General features: G+C 44.1%; 7 protein-coding genes across 7 annotated transcripts; 2 read left to right on the plus strand and 5 right to left on the minus strand.

Annotated features, from left to right (window-relative positions):
• Positions 1-473: 473 nt before the first annotated feature.
• On the minus strand, positions 474-3,133 carry PHALS_09264 (palmitoyl-protein thioesterase 1; the record flags this gene model as incomplete). Its single annotated transcript, XM_024724732.1, has 11 exons — positions 474-1,000; positions 1,102-1,370; positions 1,433-1,439; positions 1,507-1,602; positions 1,710-2,051; positions 2,122-2,184; positions 2,240-2,276; positions 2,345-2,488; positions 2,550-2,594; positions 2,658-2,789; positions 2,864-3,133. The coding sequence occupies 11 exons, from the start codon at positions 3,131-3,133 to the stop codon at positions 474-476; spliced, it is 1,932 nt and encodes a 643-aa protein (XP_024575579.1).
• A 109-nt stretch (positions 3,134-3,242) lies between these two features.
• On the plus strand, positions 3,243-3,923 carry PHALS_09265 (peptidyl-prolyl cis-trans; the record flags this gene model as incomplete). The annotated part of the gene is made up of 1 exon (XM_024724733.1): positions 3,243-3,923. One exon carries the CDS (start codon positions 3,243-3,245, stop codon positions 3,921-3,923), a length of 681 nt encoding a protein of 226 aa, XP_024575580.1.
• Positions 3,924-4,488: 565 nt separating this feature from the next.
• PHALS_09266 (isocitrate lyase) lies at positions 4,489-6,102 on the minus strand (the record flags this gene model as incomplete). Its single annotated transcript, XM_024724734.1, has 1 exon — positions 4,489-6,102. One exon carries the CDS (start codon positions 6,100-6,102, stop codon positions 4,489-4,491), a length of 1,614 nt encoding a protein of 537 aa, XP_024575581.1.
• Positions 6,103-10,729: 4,627 nt separating this feature from the next.
• Positions 10,730-11,205, minus strand: PHALS_09267 (uncharacterized protein; the record flags this gene model as incomplete). Its single annotated transcript, XM_024724735.1, has 3 exons — positions 10,730-10,768; positions 10,891-10,962; positions 11,038-11,205. The coding sequence occupies 3 exons, from the start codon at positions 11,203-11,205 to the stop codon at positions 10,730-10,732; spliced, it is 279 nt and encodes a 92-aa protein (XP_024575582.1).
• A 6,076-nt stretch (positions 11,206-17,281) lies between these two features.
• On the minus strand, positions 17,282-17,710 carry PHALS_09268 (uncharacterized protein; the record flags this gene model as incomplete). Its single annotated transcript, XM_024724736.1, has 1 exon — positions 17,282-17,710. One exon carries the CDS (start codon positions 17,708-17,710, stop codon positions 17,282-17,284), a length of 429 nt encoding a protein of 142 aa, XP_024575583.1.
• Positions 17,711-17,876: 166 nt separating this feature from the next.
• Positions 17,877-18,220, minus strand: PHALS_09269 (uncharacterized protein; the record flags this gene model as incomplete). Its single annotated transcript, XM_024724738.1, has 3 exons — positions 17,877-17,882; positions 17,951-18,138; positions 18,199-18,220. 3 exons carry the CDS (start codon positions 18,218-18,220, stop codon positions 17,877-17,879), a joined length of 216 nt encoding a protein of 71 aa, XP_024575584.1.
• Positions 18,221-18,488: 268 nt separating this feature from the next.
• PHALS_09270 (Predicted Rho/Rac guanine nucleotide exchange factor/faciogenital dysplasia protein 3) lies at positions 18,489-19,490 on the plus strand (the record flags this gene model as incomplete). Its single annotated transcript, XM_024724739.1, has 1 exon — positions 18,489-19,490. The coding sequence occupies one exon, from the start codon at positions 18,489-18,491 to the stop codon at positions 19,488-19,490; it is 1,002 nt and encodes a 333-aa protein (XP_024575585.1).
• Positions 19,491-21,365: the final 1,875 nt, after the last annotated feature.

The raw sequence follows: 21,365 nt of genomic DNA on the forward strand, positions 1-21,365 counted from the left end.
ACAAAAGGCTAAATGCTGAATGACGACATATTTGTCTGTGCACCAGGGTAGCAAACATGTAAACTTTTTTAATTGACAATGAATCTATATCAAAGAGCCTTAAGTCCGAGCCACTGTTGCATTTTAATAACATGACCACTACTTGATTGTGTCGGTTTACGTAACTGTACCACACATTTTACCCCGACATTATATTATTGTTCTGAATCACATTGGTGCTTGACAAAAAATTATATGAATTGCATTATTTTTGATTATTTCGTGCAGTATGAGGCTCAATTTAGATATAGTACTACAATTGAAATCATTTTCTTTCAAGGCATATTTTATTCAGTTGACCGCCGTTTATTAGAATTCCTTGCAGAACTTGCCTCACAGACACAACAATTCTGTATATTGGCCATCGCGTCTCCGCGAAATTGCTCGCACTTTTCAAAACTTCGTTTGGTTGGTCAGACTGTGACATCTTCAGCTTAACCGCCGCTGATGTTTAGCATTCGCCGCAAGTCTTGAGTCATCGACGACTCAATAGACGATGCTATTTCTGGAGGCGCTGGAGGCCTCGGTGGTAAGGAAATAGGCGGCCCAGGTGGGAGTGGTGGCGCGATAAGAACCTTTGTTGCCTGGGAAGGCAATTGAGCGTGTGGGCGAGGAAGGATCGGTGCCTCCGCAACAGAAATAAAACTTTCTTGTGGTTTTGTGAGAAATGGCGGCATTGGTAGCTCTGTTGGGTCGGGTGATGATTGGAACGCTGACCAGGCCCATTTTCCTGAGGCTGACAGCTGCTCTTTTTGCTTGACAATACGCTGTGGCGGATTGGCCATTCCACTGGTAGCTGTATTGCCACCACTTTTACTTTTCATGTTCTTTAGCGAATCCGGAACTGATTTCGAAAGACATAATTCTTCGGCTCCTTCTTTGTCTCTTCTTCGCCGCCCTGGCGTAGTAGATCGATTTGTTTGCTTTTTTAAGCCCCGCTTCGTTGTGTTAGATGTATCATCTGTGGCAAAAGATCGTATTGCACCCAGACCATATAGGAGCTTAGATTTTTAAAAAGTCATTATGCTTTTAAATAAGGCCTCATGGTGCCAAACATAATACCTGCGATAACTCGTGCAAGATCCCCATTAGCAGCTATCGAGATTAAGGAATCTGGCGTTCTGCTGGATAGCATCATGGATGGTGTAAGCAGCAATTTGCTGCCGCTATCAGTCCTGTTTTCCAAATTGGAGACTGCACTAAGCTTGACTCCTTTTTTGTCCGCTGGGTACACAAAATAACCCAGTTCTCGATCCCAGACACGCGCGTCGACTTCCATTTCCTCTCGCTCGTTGTCTCCCGGCTTCAAAGCGTCATTCAAGTTGTTGTCACTGTCAAAGAAGGGTACAAGCGGACGCCCAACTAAATCCTGTGATGCCATTTTGTTATTGACTGCAAGCCTGAGATGGAGATATAGGAGGTTAATTATTGAATAAACACTTGAGATCTGAGCGATCAAGCACCTACACTCGAATTGTTTATCGTGGTAACGTCTAATGGTATAATTCAAGAAGGGGCTACGTGCACAACGCCGTCTTGGTAGTGCCTGCACCTTAATCTGGTCTGGCTATGTCGATTATGAAGTTCTGATTCGTTAAAAAGAAAAAGTGATGTAGCTATAATTCCTTACGATTTGCTGAAAATGCATTCTTTTAAAAGGCATTAATTACTCGATATTAGAGGATGAAAGTACTTGTCCACCACACCTAGCAGAAATTCGACAGAAAACTGCAAATGGTCTCCATTTGAAGACAGTAAGTGCACCTTGCCGGCCTGATCGAGCGTCTTTAGACCAAACAAGTCATCTTGATACCACCTCGTCTCATTAAAGCCAAGAACATGTTTATACGGATCGTCATCGCGGTACATCCCAAACCATTCCGATTCTTTTGGGTACACTTGGGTATCCTCGCTTGCTCGAACGAGCACCAAGTTTTGAAGCTTTATAAAATTTTCCTTGTAAGTCTGATTCGTGGATGTTTTCTCATTGTTGAGATCCGGTAAAAACTTTGCTGTACAAAGAAAAAGTATATCGATTAGAACATTAATAAGCATTCGCTTTCACGAAAGAAACCAAATTACCGTGTTTCAGGTACACATCAATGCGCAGTGGGTCACGAAAATAATTTGCTTGTGCAATGCGTTCTGCAACAAGATACGAGGCTAAGACCGAAATTTGTCAAACCTATTCAAATCCTACCCTGAACGCGTTTTGTGTAGACTGCCTCACCAATGAGCTACAACATTGTATCGAGAAAGATTTAAAAATTAGCAACATCATACCGCGCTCGACATGATAACCCACCTCATCAATTTCTTTGCAAATAAAGTTGAGTGGAGAGCAACGGGGTAGTCCTCCCACACCAGCAAGTGGCCCATGAAAAGAAATAAAAGTGTGGACAGGAGGATCGTTGAATCTTTCGATGTAGGCACGAATCACCAAGTTGCCCTGAAAGTACAAGATATAGTCAGAAATCATCATATATCCCTTTGCAAGTGACTGAACATACCTGTGAAAACCCAGCAGCATTAAAACCATTCGCCAAACGCGGATCCTATTGCATTGCAGTTGTTGTACGTAAATACATTTCAAAAATTACACTTGAAAGGTCCCGCACCTCTCGCACAATCTTAGCAAACATTTCTGTTTGATTGTCCATCGTCAAGAAGAAACTGTTCTGAATGTCATCGGCCACCGAATTGCCTAGCTGCACACTTGCCACATACACTTGCAGGTGTTTCGAAATTTCCTGTCGTGGGTCACAGAGCGAAATACAAATTTAATGACACATTGCTTTGATCACAATTAGCAAGACTTCAGAACCGATTGTATACGCTTCATTCCTCTATTTCCTGCAGCATCACCCATGCCGTGCATCAGCACTACTGGCAACATCGTCGACTGCCGAAATACCGGTGTCTTCTTCCTCCCTACATTTAATTGCAACGTCTCGTCCACCGCAATGTGCTTGGATGTCTCCCCCTCAATATACCATACTGATTCGTTTTTGATCAGCACAAACTGTACAAGAACCAATGCAATGGTGGCAACCACCACTACAAGCAAAGGTTTAGAGATAGAGCTTCGAGTCATCTATCTTGCTTTGCTGCACTTCTTCAATCTGAGTATCAAATAAAATCTTGTTTAAGTACGATAGCGCGCTTGGCTGAAATTCGTTAGAATACGATTCTTCTTATCATCAATGTCTGCCTTTGCTCGTGTGAAGCTGGTGCGCAGTGGTGGCGATGATATGTTACGCGCCGGAGCTCGTGGCTGGGGATGGTACCATAGATCACTCAAGAAAATGAATGCTCCTGAAGCAGCTGCCGTGGCGTACGATGCTGTGGTACCAACGCCCACGCAGCCGCGACCGCGCGCGTTTTTGGATGTGAGCATTGGTGGTGCCAAGGCCGAGCGTATCGTGGTGGAGGTCGCCAAAGACATTGTACCGCAAACGGCAACAAATTTTATCAAAATGTGTACGGAAGGCTTCAAGTCTAGAGCACTGGGATCCGGCTCATACAAAAACTCCAAGTTTCACAACGTCACGAAGGGCGTGTATCTCGTGGGTGGTGACGTGCTTAAGGGCGATGGCACTGGCGGTCATGCTGCGCTGGTTGAGAATCAGCGCTTTTTCGATGATGAGAATTATGCACTGCAGTTTTCGGAGGTAGGTGTACTAGGCATGGCAAACGCCGGCATCAACAAGAACGCGTCGCAATTCTTCATTTCGCTTAAGCCGTTGCCACACCTTAATGGCCGCAATGTCGCCTTTGGTAAAGTTGTGGAAGGCACGAATATTTTAAAAAACATCGAGAGCGTTTATTGTGTGAAGCACAAGCCATTGACGGACATTGAGATAGTTAGCTGTGGCATCTTGTAAACAGGAGAGGCACGTTAGAAGCTGTCGAGAAGTAGCTGATATTGTAGACAAAAGTGCAACATGAAGCATGTTGAACTACCTAGTGTGCGCCGCCGCTATTAAATGTTAATATGTTCCGCTACTCGGTATCTGGCTTTCATAGCTAAATCTCGTTTCACTGAAATATGCGCTTGTAATCAACAAGGCAAATTCCACTCAGGATATGATTATCATCGAGTTTCCAAATCTTTTTGATCTCCCCTATGAATACAATCAAGCAAAGACTGAACGGTGCGAAGGATGAATGTCTGTCGAGAAGCTAGCAGCAAAATTCATTCGGATTAAGGAAGGAAAAAGCCAAACCAAGATTTGCTAGTGAATTGTGTATCGAAAATCGATTTTTGTATAAACCTGGATGTGTGCTAGGTGGACATGATAATGCTATGTCGCTGCAAAGGCGAATCGTAGAGCACGTTGAAATTAGTGATTCAATGAAAACTTGATACGTAATCGTAAAAAAGAATGATCAACAATCCGACGGAATGCGTTGGCATTTTTCTGCCGTAAATCCGTACTGGCAGCAAATTTAAAACTGTGACTCTGTTACACCGTGGCCCATCGTGTTTGTCGATGACAACCCGCCCGTAATAGTGTTTTGCATAGCGTCGACAAGTTCCGTGCCCGACCAGCCCTGATGTTTTAGCGTCTCAACACCCTCATTGCGCTCAGCACGCTGCACACCCTCAACATACGCAAGCATGCCACGCTTAGCATAGTCACGTGCGAAGCGTGTGATGCCCAGCGAATCACAGTGAAAGCCAGCCAGTGTAATAAACATCCAGCAAAAGCCCAAGCGAGCAAGATCAGTCACAAACGTCTCAATCTCCATATCCGACATACCCGCGGCATCCCAATTAAAAGACGGCGACAAGTTGTACGCCAGCATCTGGTGCGGAATCTTAGCCTTAACACCCTCAGCAAACTTGCGCGCAAGAGGCACACCCGGCTTGGCTGTCTCCATCCATATCAAATCTGCGTACTCACCATACGCACGGCCACGAGCAATGCAATAGTCTACACCGCCCCGAACGCGGTAGTAACCCTCCACCGTACGAGCAAGCTCCCAATCAAAGGTGATATTCACACCAAGCGATTTAGCCAGTGACTGTAATTGGGGCAGACTCAACTCCAAACAGTGGGCTTCCCACTTGGCCAATGCGTCTGAGCGTCCAGACTTCTTTAACGCCTCACGAACAGCTTCTGGGTACGTCATTGCTTGTGCGCGCTTGTCCCAGTCGCTATCACGACCAGCATGGGTGGCATCAGTATAGGATTCCACTTTGAGATTGGTGGCACCAATAATGAAGGGATGGTCGCGCGGGTCAATATTATTGTCCAACAGGGTCGCAGCTTCAGCGTCCGTGCGGGCGACAATAACCAGGGGACTGCCCATGATGTCAGCCTGTAGACGTGCAGCAATCAAACGCTGAATATGTTCTTGCACTGAGACAAGCACCTTGCCGCCCATGTGGCCGCACTTTTTAGTGCCAGGTTTCTGGTCTTCAAGGTGAATGCCAGCGGCGCCGCGCTCAATAAACATCTTCGTCAACTTCATGACAGCTGTCAACCCGCCGTGGCCAGTGTCAGCATCAGCAATAATCGGCCGCATGAAATCAGTTGGTGGGATACGGGCGCGCTCTTCAGCTGTCAAGCGGCGACGAGCCTCGTACTGCTTGCGATCGTGAAAGAGTTGAGCACGAAAGAGCTGGTCCACCTTATTAGGTACTGTGTCCATGGGGTAGTCAGCCACATCCGGTCCGGGCTCATTAGACGTAGAAGCTGTGGACGACGACTGCCAGCCGCTGACGTAGACTGACGTCAAGTGCTTGGCCATTTGCGTAACCTGAATTGTATCCAGTGCACCAAAGGTGTGGCTCGTCTTTTTAGCGTCTTGCAGCTCACGCAGCATCTTGTAAAGCTTATGCGACATAGCGACACCGGCATTTGACGCGGGGATCGTGCCTTGAAGCTTCACTACGTCCTTGGCGCCGTAAGGGCGCTTGACATACTCAAAGCGCTTATCCCGTAGAAAAGACTCGGTCTGTTGTAGACGCCGCGCATATTCACTTTCTTCACCACGTGGATCATGGGAGCTTAAATGACTAGCGATCTGGCTAATACGGACGTAAGGAGCGCTCATAAGTGCCAAATTGTGAGAGTAGCACGCGGTAAATTGCGATTTAAACGGTCGCGGAGGAGGGACACAGAAAAACGGGACGATTGGCTTATTTGTTGGGGTGAAAATAGAAGATCTTTGCAGTGACGCTTTGATAGAAACAGGCTACGTCTCGTACATCCACTTTGGTGCTTGAGAAGACAAAATCTAGAGTGGTCATGTCAGTTTAGAAATGAAAAGTAGAGGTTTGATAAATGTACAGTATTATAGCGCTTCAACACTTTACATGTAAAGGTTGCGTAGATATTACACCAAAAGTCAGCCATACCAAAGTATTAGTACTGGGAGGTATATACAAAAAGTATAGCTGTATTAGTGAAACATATATATTTAGTATTATTATGTCACATTTGAAACAGAGCAAGAGCAAATAAGTTCCCAGTTCCGCTCCTGGATGGAGCGTACAACTTCATTTTTTGTACGTTCATGAAGGCGGGCAATTGAGTCAAAGCTCCATCGTAATAGATGGACCGCAATCCCGCTGCACTTCTAGCACTTGTCATCAATCCGACCTACTCTGTAACGGGTTACACGAACCCTGATAACAGGGGTGTGTGTCACACGAGATGTGCATGGTGTGACCACACCCAAACAAGGGGCTAGGTAGCATTTATTTAGATTTTACTATATATTTTAAGTATATTTATAAAATTCTAAACTTTTGAAATTAGGATAAGAAAAATAAATAGAAGCCAGTTTTGAATTTCAACCGAAGAGTCAATTAGCCTTGAGAAGGCAATAATTACTCTTGGAGTAATTGCGATCCGCTAACTCATACTATGTTCTTGTAGAGAACAAAGGTCGGTGACCTAAAGTACGCTTCCTCAAGCGCTTAGCTACGACAGCCCCGCTGCTTACTCTGTGAAGGTCGCATATGATTTGTCCTCGGAATAGCAAGACACCCCTAAAAAGCATTTTTATCCTTGGTCCTGTAGGGAAACGGCGATCGGCGGTCCAGGACCGGAAGCGATGGTGAGACACGTCACCAGGAACGCCCCAACGGAGCGTAATTAGCTCCTACGGGGATACCGCTGATGTCAAGCGTTTTGGCCCGTTGAAATATGGACGGAAATACTATATTTGGTGAGAAAAGTCAAGATTGGCGTGAATTCGGTTATAGTCCAGACCGAGGACAGCGCGTTGTGCTTACGATCTCGAAGCTAGGGGACTGCCCCCGAGGATGGGCAAAAATGGGGAGAACAGACATTTGAGACATGGGCAGTGTTGGAGCGAAAGATGTCACAGGTGTTCGTACCGCCTAACCAGGCGCATTATAACCGTTCACGTATCCAAGTGAAGAGAGAATATGCGGATCACGCTCAAGTGCTGCGAATCGTGTTACCGCGATTGCGACAGACTTTCTTCTGGAGATGATAACAACTCCAAACTTCATGGACGGTAACAGCTACTATCTTCACGGAGATTCTTCGAACAGGTGCTACTCGCATCGAGAACTTCCACGTCCACCTATCCTCTTCCGATGATGCGATCAGTGCCGCAATAGTGTGACAAACAACTCCCGTGTCACTATAATCGGCTGGAGTTCAGCAAGTTAATTTTCTACAAATGCACCTGAGGTGATGAAGTCCCGTCCTGCTGAGGAGGAAGATAGAAAAAATCTTAGCTACCGTTATCATCATGGTACAAGCAGATGCTCAATTTGTGGGAATGCACATTGCATACAACTCTCTCTACAAACTGAGAAATAAGAAAGACCAAGTTTCGCTTAGCTTCGTCCAGCTTTTCAATTAGCATAATTGTTATCTATGGTACCTCGAGGAGGTCAAGGTCAACTGAACAATGCCTTAAAATAGCAACACTCTGATAAAAGGCTCTGCTCACAACCCAGGATTGTACATTACATCAATATTTCGACCTGTGTGAAGCCGCGGAAAGTTCATACAGGTTAAGTAATATACCGTTTAAATGCGGACAATGTGCGGCTGTCGCAAAGTTGACAGCCGTATCTTTAATTCTTGCGGCGGGGTCCTTGTGAGAAATTAAGAGATAATTTAGTCGATCCTGTGCGAAATGTGAACTTTTAACAGTGTAGAACGCTATCGCCCTAAACCGTGTTGTATATCCAAGGTATGGCGTGGATTAAGCACAATTGACCATCCATTGACAGGATCTCAAACGTTTTAGGTGTCACGCATTTTTCTCCTGATGGAGCTTTGTTGGGTCATGACCCTACTTTAGCTTACTAGCAGCAGCGCCATGTGTGGGAATATGAACTGCAATAGCTTCGGTACAGAAATTAGAGTTCTTTGAATTCACGAGTAGCGATGTTGCTAGGTGCTTTCAGCAAATTTGGTGGACAAAGCAGTAGTTATAAAATAATGTTTTCTGTATGAGAAGGTGAAGATGAGCGAGAGCGAATATGTGTCTTGGTCCATTAGAGGAGATGGGCATCGATTAGGCGCAAGTAGCAGCTTCAGGCCCTGGTGTTATGCAGATGAACAATACTTGTCATGATTTTACGGTGCCGTCGAGCCGGCAATACCGCGTAACGCACCATTGTGTGATGTATTAAAGATTTGGGTGGGTGGAAAGAAAATATTCACTTTTGAGTTAAGTGAGTGTATGGACTTTGAGTCTCCCGGCAAAAGCTCTAATTGAGCTTGGAGAATCGTCATTTCTGAATGTTTGCGTAAAATGAAAAAAATGGTAAAAACACTAAATTGGAACAATCAGTACTGATATAATCATGCATCATGGATAAGTCGGATATTGATGATACTCGTGAGCATCATTTGGATAGCTGTACCCTATATATTAAAATTATTTCACGACTTGGTGAAAAGCAAACTAACACGCTTATCGTTCCTAGTCGAGGAGTTGATCGTGCATGAAATTGATTTGGTTCCTGGAAAGAAATACAACATTGGCTTGATTCAAAGGAAAATGTTGCATTTGCGCTTTTTTGCTCGTAGTATGAAGTCAATTAGATGAGGTATAGAAGATATACCCACTCGTCGACTTGCTGTGTCATAAGTCTAACGGGAATCAAGAATTGTATATGGCAGAGATTATATGATAATCCGAGGCAAATGTCGATACCTAGACCGATGTGCTGAAAAACAGCATGGATTGCTGTCGACCAGCTCAAGACTCCTACCTCAGCGGCATTACTCTGCGGAGTATCGACTGGGGGTTGTTGACCATGCACTAGTAACTGACATACAATCTCGTTAAGTTCGAGGCTTTTGGTTTTGGTCCTTAGTCAGGCGTTCAAACCAAACCTCTGTGTATTTATTGAAGTGGGCTGGACGAATCAAGGTACACGACAGCCCCGATACATTTGATAGCACTATTGTCAATTCAACGACCAAGCCTTAATGAAGTGTACCATACTTCGGACGAAACACGAGCTGATCGACAATCTAGCCGTGATGAAGACCTAGTAAGCTCGTGCCTATAGCTGGTCTCAAAGAAGTGTATCAACTTGGTGACACGAGGGCCGAAAACAATCGTCGCTCCTTCAAAGGCGTTGTCAGGTGCGACATTACCCCAGAGAGACAATTTCAGTAACGCCTGATTCTACGTCAGTGGGAAACAGCCAGGCAAATGTGACTTCGGCGCCAACAAATCGACTTTTTTATATTTTGATTGAAAAACATGTTTAGCAAAGATTGAGAGCATCATAGATCGGCTAGAACTTCCGTCCCAGAGGAACTAAAGAATCGGTCTTTCCTGGCTCAATACTGGCTCAAATACAGTGCGAAACTTGCTGAAACTGCAATTATACTTCAAATGGATACCACCTTATGCTAGGACGAGGCGAAAGAAACTTTTCACTTTTTCGAAATTCGCTCCATGACAGTTTGGTTTCTAGTCCTTTGAAGGCGTTCATGTCGTCTCGGCCTTGCCACAGGCTGTGCTTTATTACAAGCTGAGAGAATTTGCAATCGCGTTTGAGTCATGCCAGCGCAAAGAATCACTTCATTCAAGGCAAAACGCAAAATGAATGAAGTTTGATCTTGCAAAATGCAGGGTAGCTTTCAACTGTTTGTGATGTGTACAGGTCACTCGTCGTTGCGTACAACGACGTCGTCACCGCCTTTTTCCAGAAAGAGGCAATCTGAATTTCTGTTCTCGCCAAAAATTTCTTTCGATGATGCGATTCGATTAGCGCTCAGATTAGAAGAAACCTGTGATGCATTGTTGGAAATTTGGGTAGCAAGTGAAAGTAGTTCGGATGCCGCTTAGTGAGATCGTTTTGGTAACGCTAGCACCGATACTCCGTATTAAAAGACTAGCAGTAGGATAGCACCCACCTACTTGACATTCAACATGTGGTGATAGGTATCTCATAATGAAGGCAATAAGTACATAGTACTGTCTCCTTGACGAAAAGAAAGAATTAGCTGCTCGATGAGCGCAATGAAATAGTGGAACAACATGTACTAAAGTGTAGCCATGTATGTGCGCTCGTGTGAAGTGCGTCAAAAGGTCAGATCCGAGATATCTCAGCCCTGAACCGACAAATGATGACCACAGTGAATTTTCTTCTAAAAACGACAACCTCTCTTAAACTGCTGCTCTTGTAATTGGCTCACTCGTAAATTGCAGCTCACTCGTAAATTGCAGCTCACTCTTTGCACTGCATCATTCTGCTGGCCATGCCGCTCTAGGCATATCCGTGCATAACAACCAAGCAGTGCAGGTTAGCCGGCTTTTAATCGATCCCAACATTGAGATGAGCTTTGACGACATAGTATAAAGTGAGTGTGTTACCGATTGTTGTCATACGCTGAAGGCCAAATGCAGAAAGATCACCCAGAGGTTTGTATAGTGTAAGCCTAATTCTTGGACGTTGCTAACCTACTAATCAAGCACTATAATGCTAATTTGCCACAGTGCCATATTAAATCGAATTCGTTTGTAGCCGGAATGAACCTGAGTTTCACTCTTAATACCTCCCAATGGAATGTTCACACGTTTTGAAATATCCCAGATCACTTCAACGCCATACCGCGACCCAGCTCGCAGGAGCCACCAAGATATAAACCGTTTAGTGAGTCTATGGCGGGCAATCCGCTTCGGAAAGCGAGTACATAATTGCATGGGGAGGGTGGACGTCAAAGCATCAGTAGATTAAAAAGGAGAAATTGGTCCGGCCGCGTGTCCGCTTAGACGGCAAAAGTGTTGTTCATAAACTCGGTATATCACTTTGACCGTTCTTATAAAAGGCTATGTTGCATCTCTCACCAAACAATACACTCGCGATGTCGGGCACAGATCCGCGTCTATCTTGGTGGGATGACAAGCCATAAGCTTGCGGACGCAAAAGTGGAAGAAATTTTCGGCGCAAGGGGTGCTGGTGATATTTACACTAGTAGTGTAAAGCTGGGAGAGAGGATCGGGTAAGCCGTCTTGGAAGAATAATTTAATGTTTTTTATCCGCGTCGGTTCGACTTTCTGGGGGAAGAGTTTTGCAGCATACAAAACCTATTATGCAGTACATTCACATAGAGCTATTCTCCCCCTAGCTAAGATTAAAACTCAAAGTTACTTGATAAAAGCTTTATGAATGTTACTCAATGTTTATTTGCGAAGGGGCGTCCGCGGGACACGTACACTACCAATCTCGTCCAATGCGCGATATAGTATTGGTGGTAAACTGTCATATGTTTACCTCCTAAAGACGAAAAAGTTGTGGTACTATATACGCGAAAGGCTCTAGGTTTGTGTAAGACGCCAGGGATTTCTACGTACTTGCGTACACTATATTGCTTATTAGGAGTGCAATAAACCGTTTGAGGCAGAGGTTAGCAGCCCACACGCTATGCGTACCTTTCATCTTCGAAGTCTCACTTCGATAATTCTAAGCTTTGTTCTCAGCCCGAGGGACATACGTGTAATGTGTGTCCCCATTCAAAAAATGCTCATCTCCTTCACATCCCTTTCACCAAAATGCGTATTTAACTGTGGTCAAACTCTTTTTGTAAAAGATAGGCGCAAAAATAGAAGTCCAACAAGCACCCAATATGCGCAAAGTTCTTCTTCTCCACTTGCATCAACTCCTGCACATATGAGCCGTCCCGCGCTGAAAATTATCTCCCTTACTAGCTCACAAGCTCGATGAGCTGCGCGGAAAGGTGCGGCCGTCGGTGCTGACCGCCCGCTTCGCATGCAGGAGGTAGGGGGATCGATACCCCCCAGATGGCAACGCTAAACTCGGGATGGCACATTTATCACAGTGGCTCTCCCAGTCTCGACACAGCGCTTTTTCTTGCTGAAGGATGTACGGCAGAGCTGATCACCGTTGACGGAGCGTCTCGTACGCTTTGCCTCCCATCTGCGCCGATTGTGCACACCCCTGGTGACACAGCTGTTTAGGCCCCATCGCAGACCTATTTCGACGATGTATTTGCCCATGGACGTGCAGAGCGCAGGAAGTTGGATATAAATGCTTACAAGAAACGCTTGAGAAAACAATCTGCCAACAACTTTACTCAATACGAGCGCCAAAAAACTGCCTGAGACGCATTTTGTGCTATTGTGCGCATATGGATCATAATGTGATGTGCGTTTTCGTGGCTCATCCTACCGATCGATGAGCTAAATTGGACACTGCTATGATTTCAGCATTCGAGTACCGCTTTCACCTGTGTATGTTATCTTTGTTATATATTGACCTTGCGCTTGATAAACACGGTTGTGTGAAAAGCAAACATTTTAATGCAGATTTACTCGATATCCCTCGCTGCGTTAGCTAGCAGCCCGAAAGGATCGTGTATATTGCACAGAGAAAGCTACGCCTTCTAAGCGTCCACACTAAGAAACGCACAAAGGGAGGGTTTGTGCGTGCCATTCAGGATCTGGATTGAGATTCAAGTATACTTGCTCAAAATTTATACATTGCATAGGATGAAAACGTGTACCGCAAGCTTTCTTAACAAAGTCTTATCTTAATCATGCGTATTAAGACCGATCTAAATACCCCATCATAATTTACCCTGGGTTGCTCTGATCTTTGCTCCAAAACCAACAATAGTATAACATGCACTTATACCATATCTGCTGTATAGCATTGGCTGCTTAATTAAAGCGCCACTCGAATATGGTCACAATGAAATAGAAAATTACATTCAAATGATACCATTTTGATTATGTACACGATTGACTGCTTCTGATGCGACAAACAGGCGTAGTGGTAAGACCATAGCCAACACACTGGGAATGGAGGGGATTTGTAAAGTCTATCATATTCAGCTAATGATAACCATCAGCCAGTTCAAGGGCACCGAGCAGAGTAATCGACCGTGGCATTTCGCAGCACATTCGCTCCAGTAAGAGCCACCGATGTTTGAACCAAACTTATGTCGGTAAATCAAGTAGCATGACTAACTCCTTAATAAAGATGCAACACGTGTGACGAGTGTCTTCATTCTACGTCGCGAAAAAATTCCAACAAAGGATACGAAGGGACCATGAGATACTTAAAAATTGCTATCCCATTCGTTAGACACAGTGTTTTGCGATTTTGCGAACGTCCACAATGATGGATTCATCATGAGCTACCGGAACCAACATTTTCAATTTGGCAAGTTTATCGTCATTAATTATTTGCAAACTTTTCTTCGACATATCTCGTTAATGACAGCTGTTGCTATAAATAATGAGGAGAGAATTACAACCCCGACGACTTCTCCGGGCACTAAACTACCAGTGTATAATCAGCTCGCCATTCATCTGATAATCATCGATGCACCGCGCGGTGGGTGCGGTACACGGCGATGCCGACTCTGTCGTACGGTTACGTCGTGTTAAGGATGGACAATATAACAGTACACGTCTTCACCACAGAAGATTTTGACAAAGAAATATATTCACTCGTTTCTACTGGCTCTGACACAGTCTGCTCCATCCTCTAGCACGGGAGTCACCAGATAAGAGCTATCATTGATGCATCCATTCTGTACCTGTCTGAGCGATATTGACTCTGAAGACCGCGAAATATAATTGCTATTATTCAACTTATCGGCTATCTGCCTTTTCTACCCCCCTCGAGCTTTGGTCGGGGAACTTGGCAACATCGTTGCTCGTCAAATCAGAGAAATTATACCATGCATCGGAGCTATCGCAGCCTCATGTCCATTCCAAAACCGTTTCTGCTTTTGAATAGAGATATTTCGATGGCCGACCGAATTCTTACCAGTAAAGAAAAGTCTGACACCTAATGGTTTTGGTTTTCAGTCGGCCTATAGCACTCAATCAGCGCCATAGCTGGGGGTATTGAATCCAGGCCCATGACGGGATAGCGCCTCAAGCTGTCAAAAGGTCTCTCATTTCACTGAAGGGCTTAAAAGAATCTTCGAAAGCAGTCTTAGTGCCCGCACCCCCCTTCGTATTTGCATTATTCAACGCTTCCGGTCACTGTCAGATGTTTTGTAATTCGTGCGCTCTATGTAACTGCAAGACACCGTTAAATTCATCAGGATCTTCCACGGCGCCACAAAGCCTTAAATGTTAATGTTGATAACCAATAGATCCGAGCTGGAGGCCTTAACTCTCTTTAAAATTGTATACTAAGGAACGATATTAAAAGCCAGCTACCCTGCAGTAGTGCAGGGCGGTCTACTTATTTCGGCGTTTTCCCCCGATAATTTATAAAATGACGCTGCGTAGGAGGTTCACCGTCCGCACCCTTTAGCCAAGAGAGAAGATGTGCAAGCTAGGCGATGATGCTTTTAAAATCACAGATAAAAGATCTGCGAGCACCACAGAATTACTCAATGCCACCACTTTCTCCCCAGCAGACCTGAGTCAATGGTCTCTGGCGCGCTCTTAGTGCTTCTTCCTCTCGTTCTCCGCATAGGATAAAAGCTTTATTAACCACTTTCTTGAGGTGGTGAGACAAATACGTATGATTTTGGTTTGAGCCGCGCCTGGAGGAGACATTTGGTGAAAATGGTAACTGCGTAAAAGATTGCGGTGATGAGATTTCGCAACAGCTGGACGTAGTTTGCTGATTCCTGCCTTCCTTGACGGGTAAAGATGAATTTGGTCCGTATCTGATATCCCTCATCTGGTGATGTGAACACTTGTATAATACTCATTTCAAATCTTTCCATTTTAGAATTGCCTCTACCACAACAATTACACGCTGTTGTCTATTCTCTAGTGCGGCCTCCTTTCTCAGAGACCGCAAGCACTTCGCGCTGTAGCTTTGTCACGGGTATGGCCAAATTTATAACAACTTAATTCATCCACAGGGACAAATTTTCCCTATCCTCACCTTTTGAAGGCTGAACGCTTATCGATTATCTCAGTGACAGATCATCAAGTTACTCGTGTTTCATCCCTATAGTTTCCGCGACTTGGCCGAAGAATTGACTGCGAATACTACCAAGTGCAACAGGGTTGCCGTACACCTTGCACAAAAAATCTTTAACTTGAAGAGTGTGTGTACACAACACACAGAAGTTGGGCTCAAACGCGAGGGCTTGTTAATCAAGTAAATATTTAATTAGTTTTGCTAATCTAAGAGTGACATCGATTCAGGAATCATTTTATCTTCCGAAGTCATACGTTCTACTCTATTCGATATAAAGACATTTTGTATCGCTTGATGCAGCCCCGTCCTTTATTGGCCCAAACTATGATAATCTCGAAAATTTACAATTTATACAAAAGTGTAAAGTGAATATTGTACAATTGTAAAAAAAGTATACGAACCATTGTGTACCTACACACAATAGTACCTAGCAAGTCCAAGGGGAGACAAGTGTAATGTGTACGTACCCCCATTACAGTACTATTACCGCCTTGCGATCCTTTCCACTGTTTGTAACATCGTAAACGCTATAGAAATTGTTCTGATGGAAAATCAATCATAGTGTCAACCTCAAGACTAGACTGGCTATTTTCGGAGAGCTGACCATGAGCACTAAAACGGACTCTCCTCTCTAAAAATTATCTTCCTGTCGATGAACCCAACCCTGTACAATCGGATACCGTTTACAAGAGAAAATCATACTACAGTACCATATATTAGATCGTACGGTAATCATAGATTACATTACATTGTGAAAATATGGGTATTCTAATAATGTACATAGAATTGAATGTACCTAGTAAGAATCCACCCGGTATTAGACTATGTATCCTCAAAGTTTCTGGATAAAGCGAAACATGTGTCTCTCGGCTATCAAGAATCATATTTTGTACGCATTCCAACAAAGTAAATCAAATGCTTTTCGTTTCTATCCCGCGTTCTTTCCGAGGATACGTGAATGACTGAAGTTAACGAAAAGAAAAAGAATGCAGATTAGAATATTCGAGATCAAATTAGGAATACGTCCTAGCACATTAGAAAAATCGTAATCAGGGCTAAATTTGGTTCATTTTTGATGTAAGGATGGGATCAAAGATCTTTGGTACATTCCTAATCCTAATCAAAAAGTATTTTTCACGACCTTTTGAGCTCGAGCACTCGCTAGTTTCGCGAAAACAGCGCACATTCGCTCACATAATGATTAGTACAACAAAATTGCTATAGAGAGTAATCGGACGAATTTCTTTGTCTACTCGCCTCAGTCAAAAGTCTTATCTGATTCGAGACGCCTTTTGGTTCATTATGGCTTGTGTGGGCATCTATATTAGCTTGATATATGTCACAGTATCCTGTTTACTATCTCAACCTTCGCTTATTACAGTATATAAAGATGTAGCTTGCTTAGATTATGCCAGATGTACTTCACCAGTGACCTACTAGGTGTTTTGAGATTCGGTTAAACATGAAAGGGTATATAGTAGGACAACGTACAATATAAAAAGACCATCATCACTAAACTATTGCGGAATGATCATACTGATTTGGAAAAAATACTGATTATCAGCGAGAGTCATGTTTTTGCTACAAAAAAATCGTGGCCCTATTACAAGAAAATGACAACTATTAACCTGTCTATACGGTGCTAAAGAAAATCTCTAAAATGAAGATTGTAAAGTACTTGCTTGTATCTGGGGAACCTGCAAGTATATATAGGGTAGACAGCGAGGGTTAAGATGATCTTAAGCAGCCGTAGTCCAATTTATCAGCTCAGCTTCTCTCAGAACCCTAGCTGATTGTGCAGACCTCGCGATATTCTTTTATGTCGTTAATTCGCTTACCCCCTTTATCAACTCATTTGACTCACTCAAGCTCACTGAATTTTACGTACCAGGTTAGCGTCATCTCGGTCAACCCAAAAAACTGGCTTCTTGCTTCATTTCTACCATCTTTGCCAACGCGTGCCACTACAATTTTCTTGTACAAGAAAGTCTCTACATTGAGTTCTAGAGCTCCTGACGCATATCGCCGAAACGAGAGTCTAGAACAAATACCACTAGAACCGGTATTTCCTGTCTTTCCAACCTGATCTGACGAACCGTGTGGTATCTGGCTTGCTTGATTAAAATGCAAGAGTAATCGTGGGCCAAACGATACGTTTCCACATATGTCGAAGTTCAGAGCCTTTCCACGAAATACAATACCTGAGTGGGGTATGTGTGGGTTACAGTCTTCCTGACTTGGTGTGGGTTGCTGATCATCGATTATGATACAGCGCAATCGCTCTACCATGTGGAAGTACCTGTCTGCTCTGAAGCGGGGCTTGTCGCAGTACCGGATAATTGTGATGCTTACAAGGGGTACCAGTCACTCCAGTTTCAAAGTTTTACCCTCATTGCCACGAACCATTCTGCTCATTGTAGCAATCATGTCTTCAACGTCTTCAGTATTCGCACCGCTATCGCTGAATGCAGTTCAAGAAGTCAGACTTGAAAACATGATGAAACAGCAAGTGCAAGACGCTATCCTTGCCCGTAGAGCACAGCTTTCGGCAGATGTCTCCGATCTCGACTCAAATTGGCGCTTTGTGAGCTCTGTTGGACAACTCAAGACGTACAAACTTCGGGGCGCTGACTCATATAGCTCCACTCCTTCATGGTCGTCTACATCAACGAGATGCACTCGTGCAACTACGTTCAGTATGAATGACTCGGTCAACACTAATTCGCAAACGCTTAGTCGAATCAGAACACATAAACATAGCAAACGCTTATCACTACCGCGTCGCACTGTGAGTGTCATGACGGGACGTCGTGACCCACTTGATTCACGTCCACCGCTCCGATCGTACCGAACATTTGGACGCGTCCAAGGATACTATCGCGATATCGTCGATGTTCACTGCACTTCAAATACGACCGACTTTGTCCAGCAACAAAAGTTATTGTCACCTGAAGTAATCGATGGTGCCGTTTTGCACACCATCCTTGCGACAAGAGATAGCTATTTGGGTATAAAATGGCTTGCGGAGAACACCCTTGCAGGCAAACGTGACATTTGTTTTGTCGAGATGGTGGGCTACACGACAAATACGGATGGGCAAGAGGTCGGTTTTGTTGCAATGGCATCGATTGATGTGCCTGAATGCCCTGAATTTACGGGATCCATGAAAATGACGCGTATGCGAATGAAGCGCACGCTAATTATAAATCCGTCCATCGAGTCAAAAGGGACGTCCGAATTATTTGTCATGGGTGCCACTGAAACGAATGAGTCATCCATCACAGAAAATGCACAGTATCGTATGAACATGGCAGTGTTGAACGACATATCACTTGTAATCGACTCTCGCAATATTGCTAAACAGACGCTAACTCCTCCAAGAAACTGGATTCCCGACAAAAGTTGTCAGTCTTGCAGTATCTGTTGCCGAAATTTCAATTTCATGTATCGTCGGAGGCACCATTGCCGACTGTGCGGTGACGTTATTTGCAAGACCTGTTACGTCACTCGTGGCGTACTTGATTCGGAAGCAGATCGACCAGTAGACGTATGCCAAAGGAAGTTTTGCGTCCGATGTGTCATGGGTCTACGTGTTATGGACAAGCGATTGGATAAATTCTCAAGACGATTCTCCAAGTTGCTGCCACATAATAAGGAGCCCTCGAATTTCTCAGCAAGCACTCCGGAGCACCAATTATCCACAGGAAACATGCTTGGCTCCTTCACCACGTACTTCAAACGTGGCTCAAATCAGAAGCATCGTATCAATTTAAGTCAGCTTTACAAGCTGTCAGCGACACAGGAGACAAGTCCAGAGATCGACGAAAATCAGTCTGGTGGCACTTGTGCTCGAGCCTTCGTTGGAGGGTTTCTAGTGTCGTATGATTGTGGTAGCTCCAAGTGCTGTCAGTCTTCGCCCTCTTTGAACTTATTGCATTCCAATTCGTATGGAAAACTTCGTCATCTAAGCCGTCACGGCTCAACAGCGAGTTTAGTGAGTAATTCAGACTCTATCGAGGAAACGTTAATACCGAAAATGGACGAGGTGACTCGGATGGTGATCATCTAATATGCTAATAAGAAGGCAATATACAGTTCTGCTAGTCGAGGGAAGATTTGCAGTCACGAAACAGTGTTTGAGTCAGTAGTTACTATCCCTGTGATAGAAGCAGAATGGTGTTTGAGATTCTAATAATCGAAAATGTGAAGCTAGATTAACTTATTAATGATGAAGGTCTAGGACCATCTCTATTGAATGTACAATAATGCCATGTCATACCTACACGCAAACGAATCGTCTTTAGAAACCTTTCCGATGCACGATAAATGAAGCTCAGCTTGTTTGTGCAATCCATATCACAAGCTCCTGCGTCTTCATGGTCAGAATCAATCGATTTGCTGGAGTCGCAATGCTTCATAATTCGTCATAACCAGTTCAGTGTCGCGATGCAGCGAGGCCATGATAATCAAACAAGTCTGCCCAATTGAAGCGCGTTCATCTGGTACCATATCTACAAGATTATCGCAAGAGCACATGAGCAGAGAGAGTCGGTTTGAAAGGGTGAAGTTAATACTTGAAGCGGAGATTTTGACACACTCACGTATTGTGGATGACTTTGCACAATTCTTTGATCGATTATAGTAAACATGCTAGCAGGTAAAGATGTAGCACTTCACGCAAGAGATGCTTCGGGATAGAATGTGATGCATGTCCGTATGCTTAGAGAAGAGGACGGTGATTCTGCAGCTTCAGTAAATTGTACAGAAGACGACACAGTCATCTCATAATCTTACCTTCCATTTGGAAAAGACAATCAACAGCCAGGTTTAAGGTGGATAGATGACGAAAATGACGTCAATCATTTCTACAGTCGCTCGTACAGTTGCTGTGCGGCTTTTAATATCGCCATTGCAACTCAACAACAATTGTGATGTTTTATCTCATGGGTCTTCCAGTGCTTAAGAGAAAGCATCAAAATTTGCTCGCTCTATCACTATTATGACACAAACAGCTGAGTCATTCGTTTTTAGATGTCAAAGCTGCATCATCTTACCAGAAGAAATGTAGAGGTCATCTGGAACCTGCATTCGCAAGAAGTAGAAAACAGACTTGAAAATCCGGCTTAATTAAGATAAGGCAGGATATGACAATGGTGAACATCAACTTCCAGCATCGAAAGACTGTGGCAGAAACTCTTTCATGATAATTCCGACGAAAAATACGTGGTGAACGGAAGAAGGATTCCCGCTAGACGAGGATCAGGCATTGACAGTTCTATTCGTCAATTATTCTCGTCTATTGGCCGTCGCAATAGCCAGCGGCGCCCCAGATCACCAGTTGTTAGACTTTTCCCAGCATCAAGCGCAAGCCTTCTTCGCAACTGTTTCTTCATTTGTAGAACCGCCGACTCGTTTTCATCTGATCTAAACGTACAGCTACAGTGCAGCTCTTTGCACACGTTATAAAAGTAACAATAATGTAAGCTCGACATTGTATGAAAAATTAAGCGTTATTGTTTCATTCCTGTATTCTCAAGCATGCTTTTAGAAAATAGGGATAAAAAGATACTAATGGGTGAGGATGACACCAATTAAGACGTTATTGGAGGTTGAAGATGTCGATATGCTACAAGACGTCAAGGTTCCCGTACTCTCCCTGCTGAATTGTTGTGGCCAACCTCATTGTACTTGCAAATGAAGCTACGTTTGGCGCAAAACAGAGATTCTTTGATTGGTTTGGCCGGTAGATCGAAGATGAAAGAGTTAATCGTGCCTTAGCGCATAGATAGCCAGCCAATAAACAGATCACATAAGATGCGCGTGTAAAAGGCTGTCTTCCAGAGTGGCGACCTAGCCAAGGAGAACACAGGCATGGGGGTGTCTATCTAAATTAATCGATAAATACGACTGGGATGCTTAATTGTGGGAATGAGACGGTAAATGT

This window comes from Plasmopara halstedii, assembly GCF_900000015.1.
Source record: "Plasmopara halstedii genome assembly, contig: Scaffold_410, whole genome shotgun sequence".
Classification (NCBI taxonomy): Eukaryota; Oomycota; class Peronosporomycetes; order Peronosporales; family Peronosporaceae; genus Plasmopara; species Plasmopara halstedii.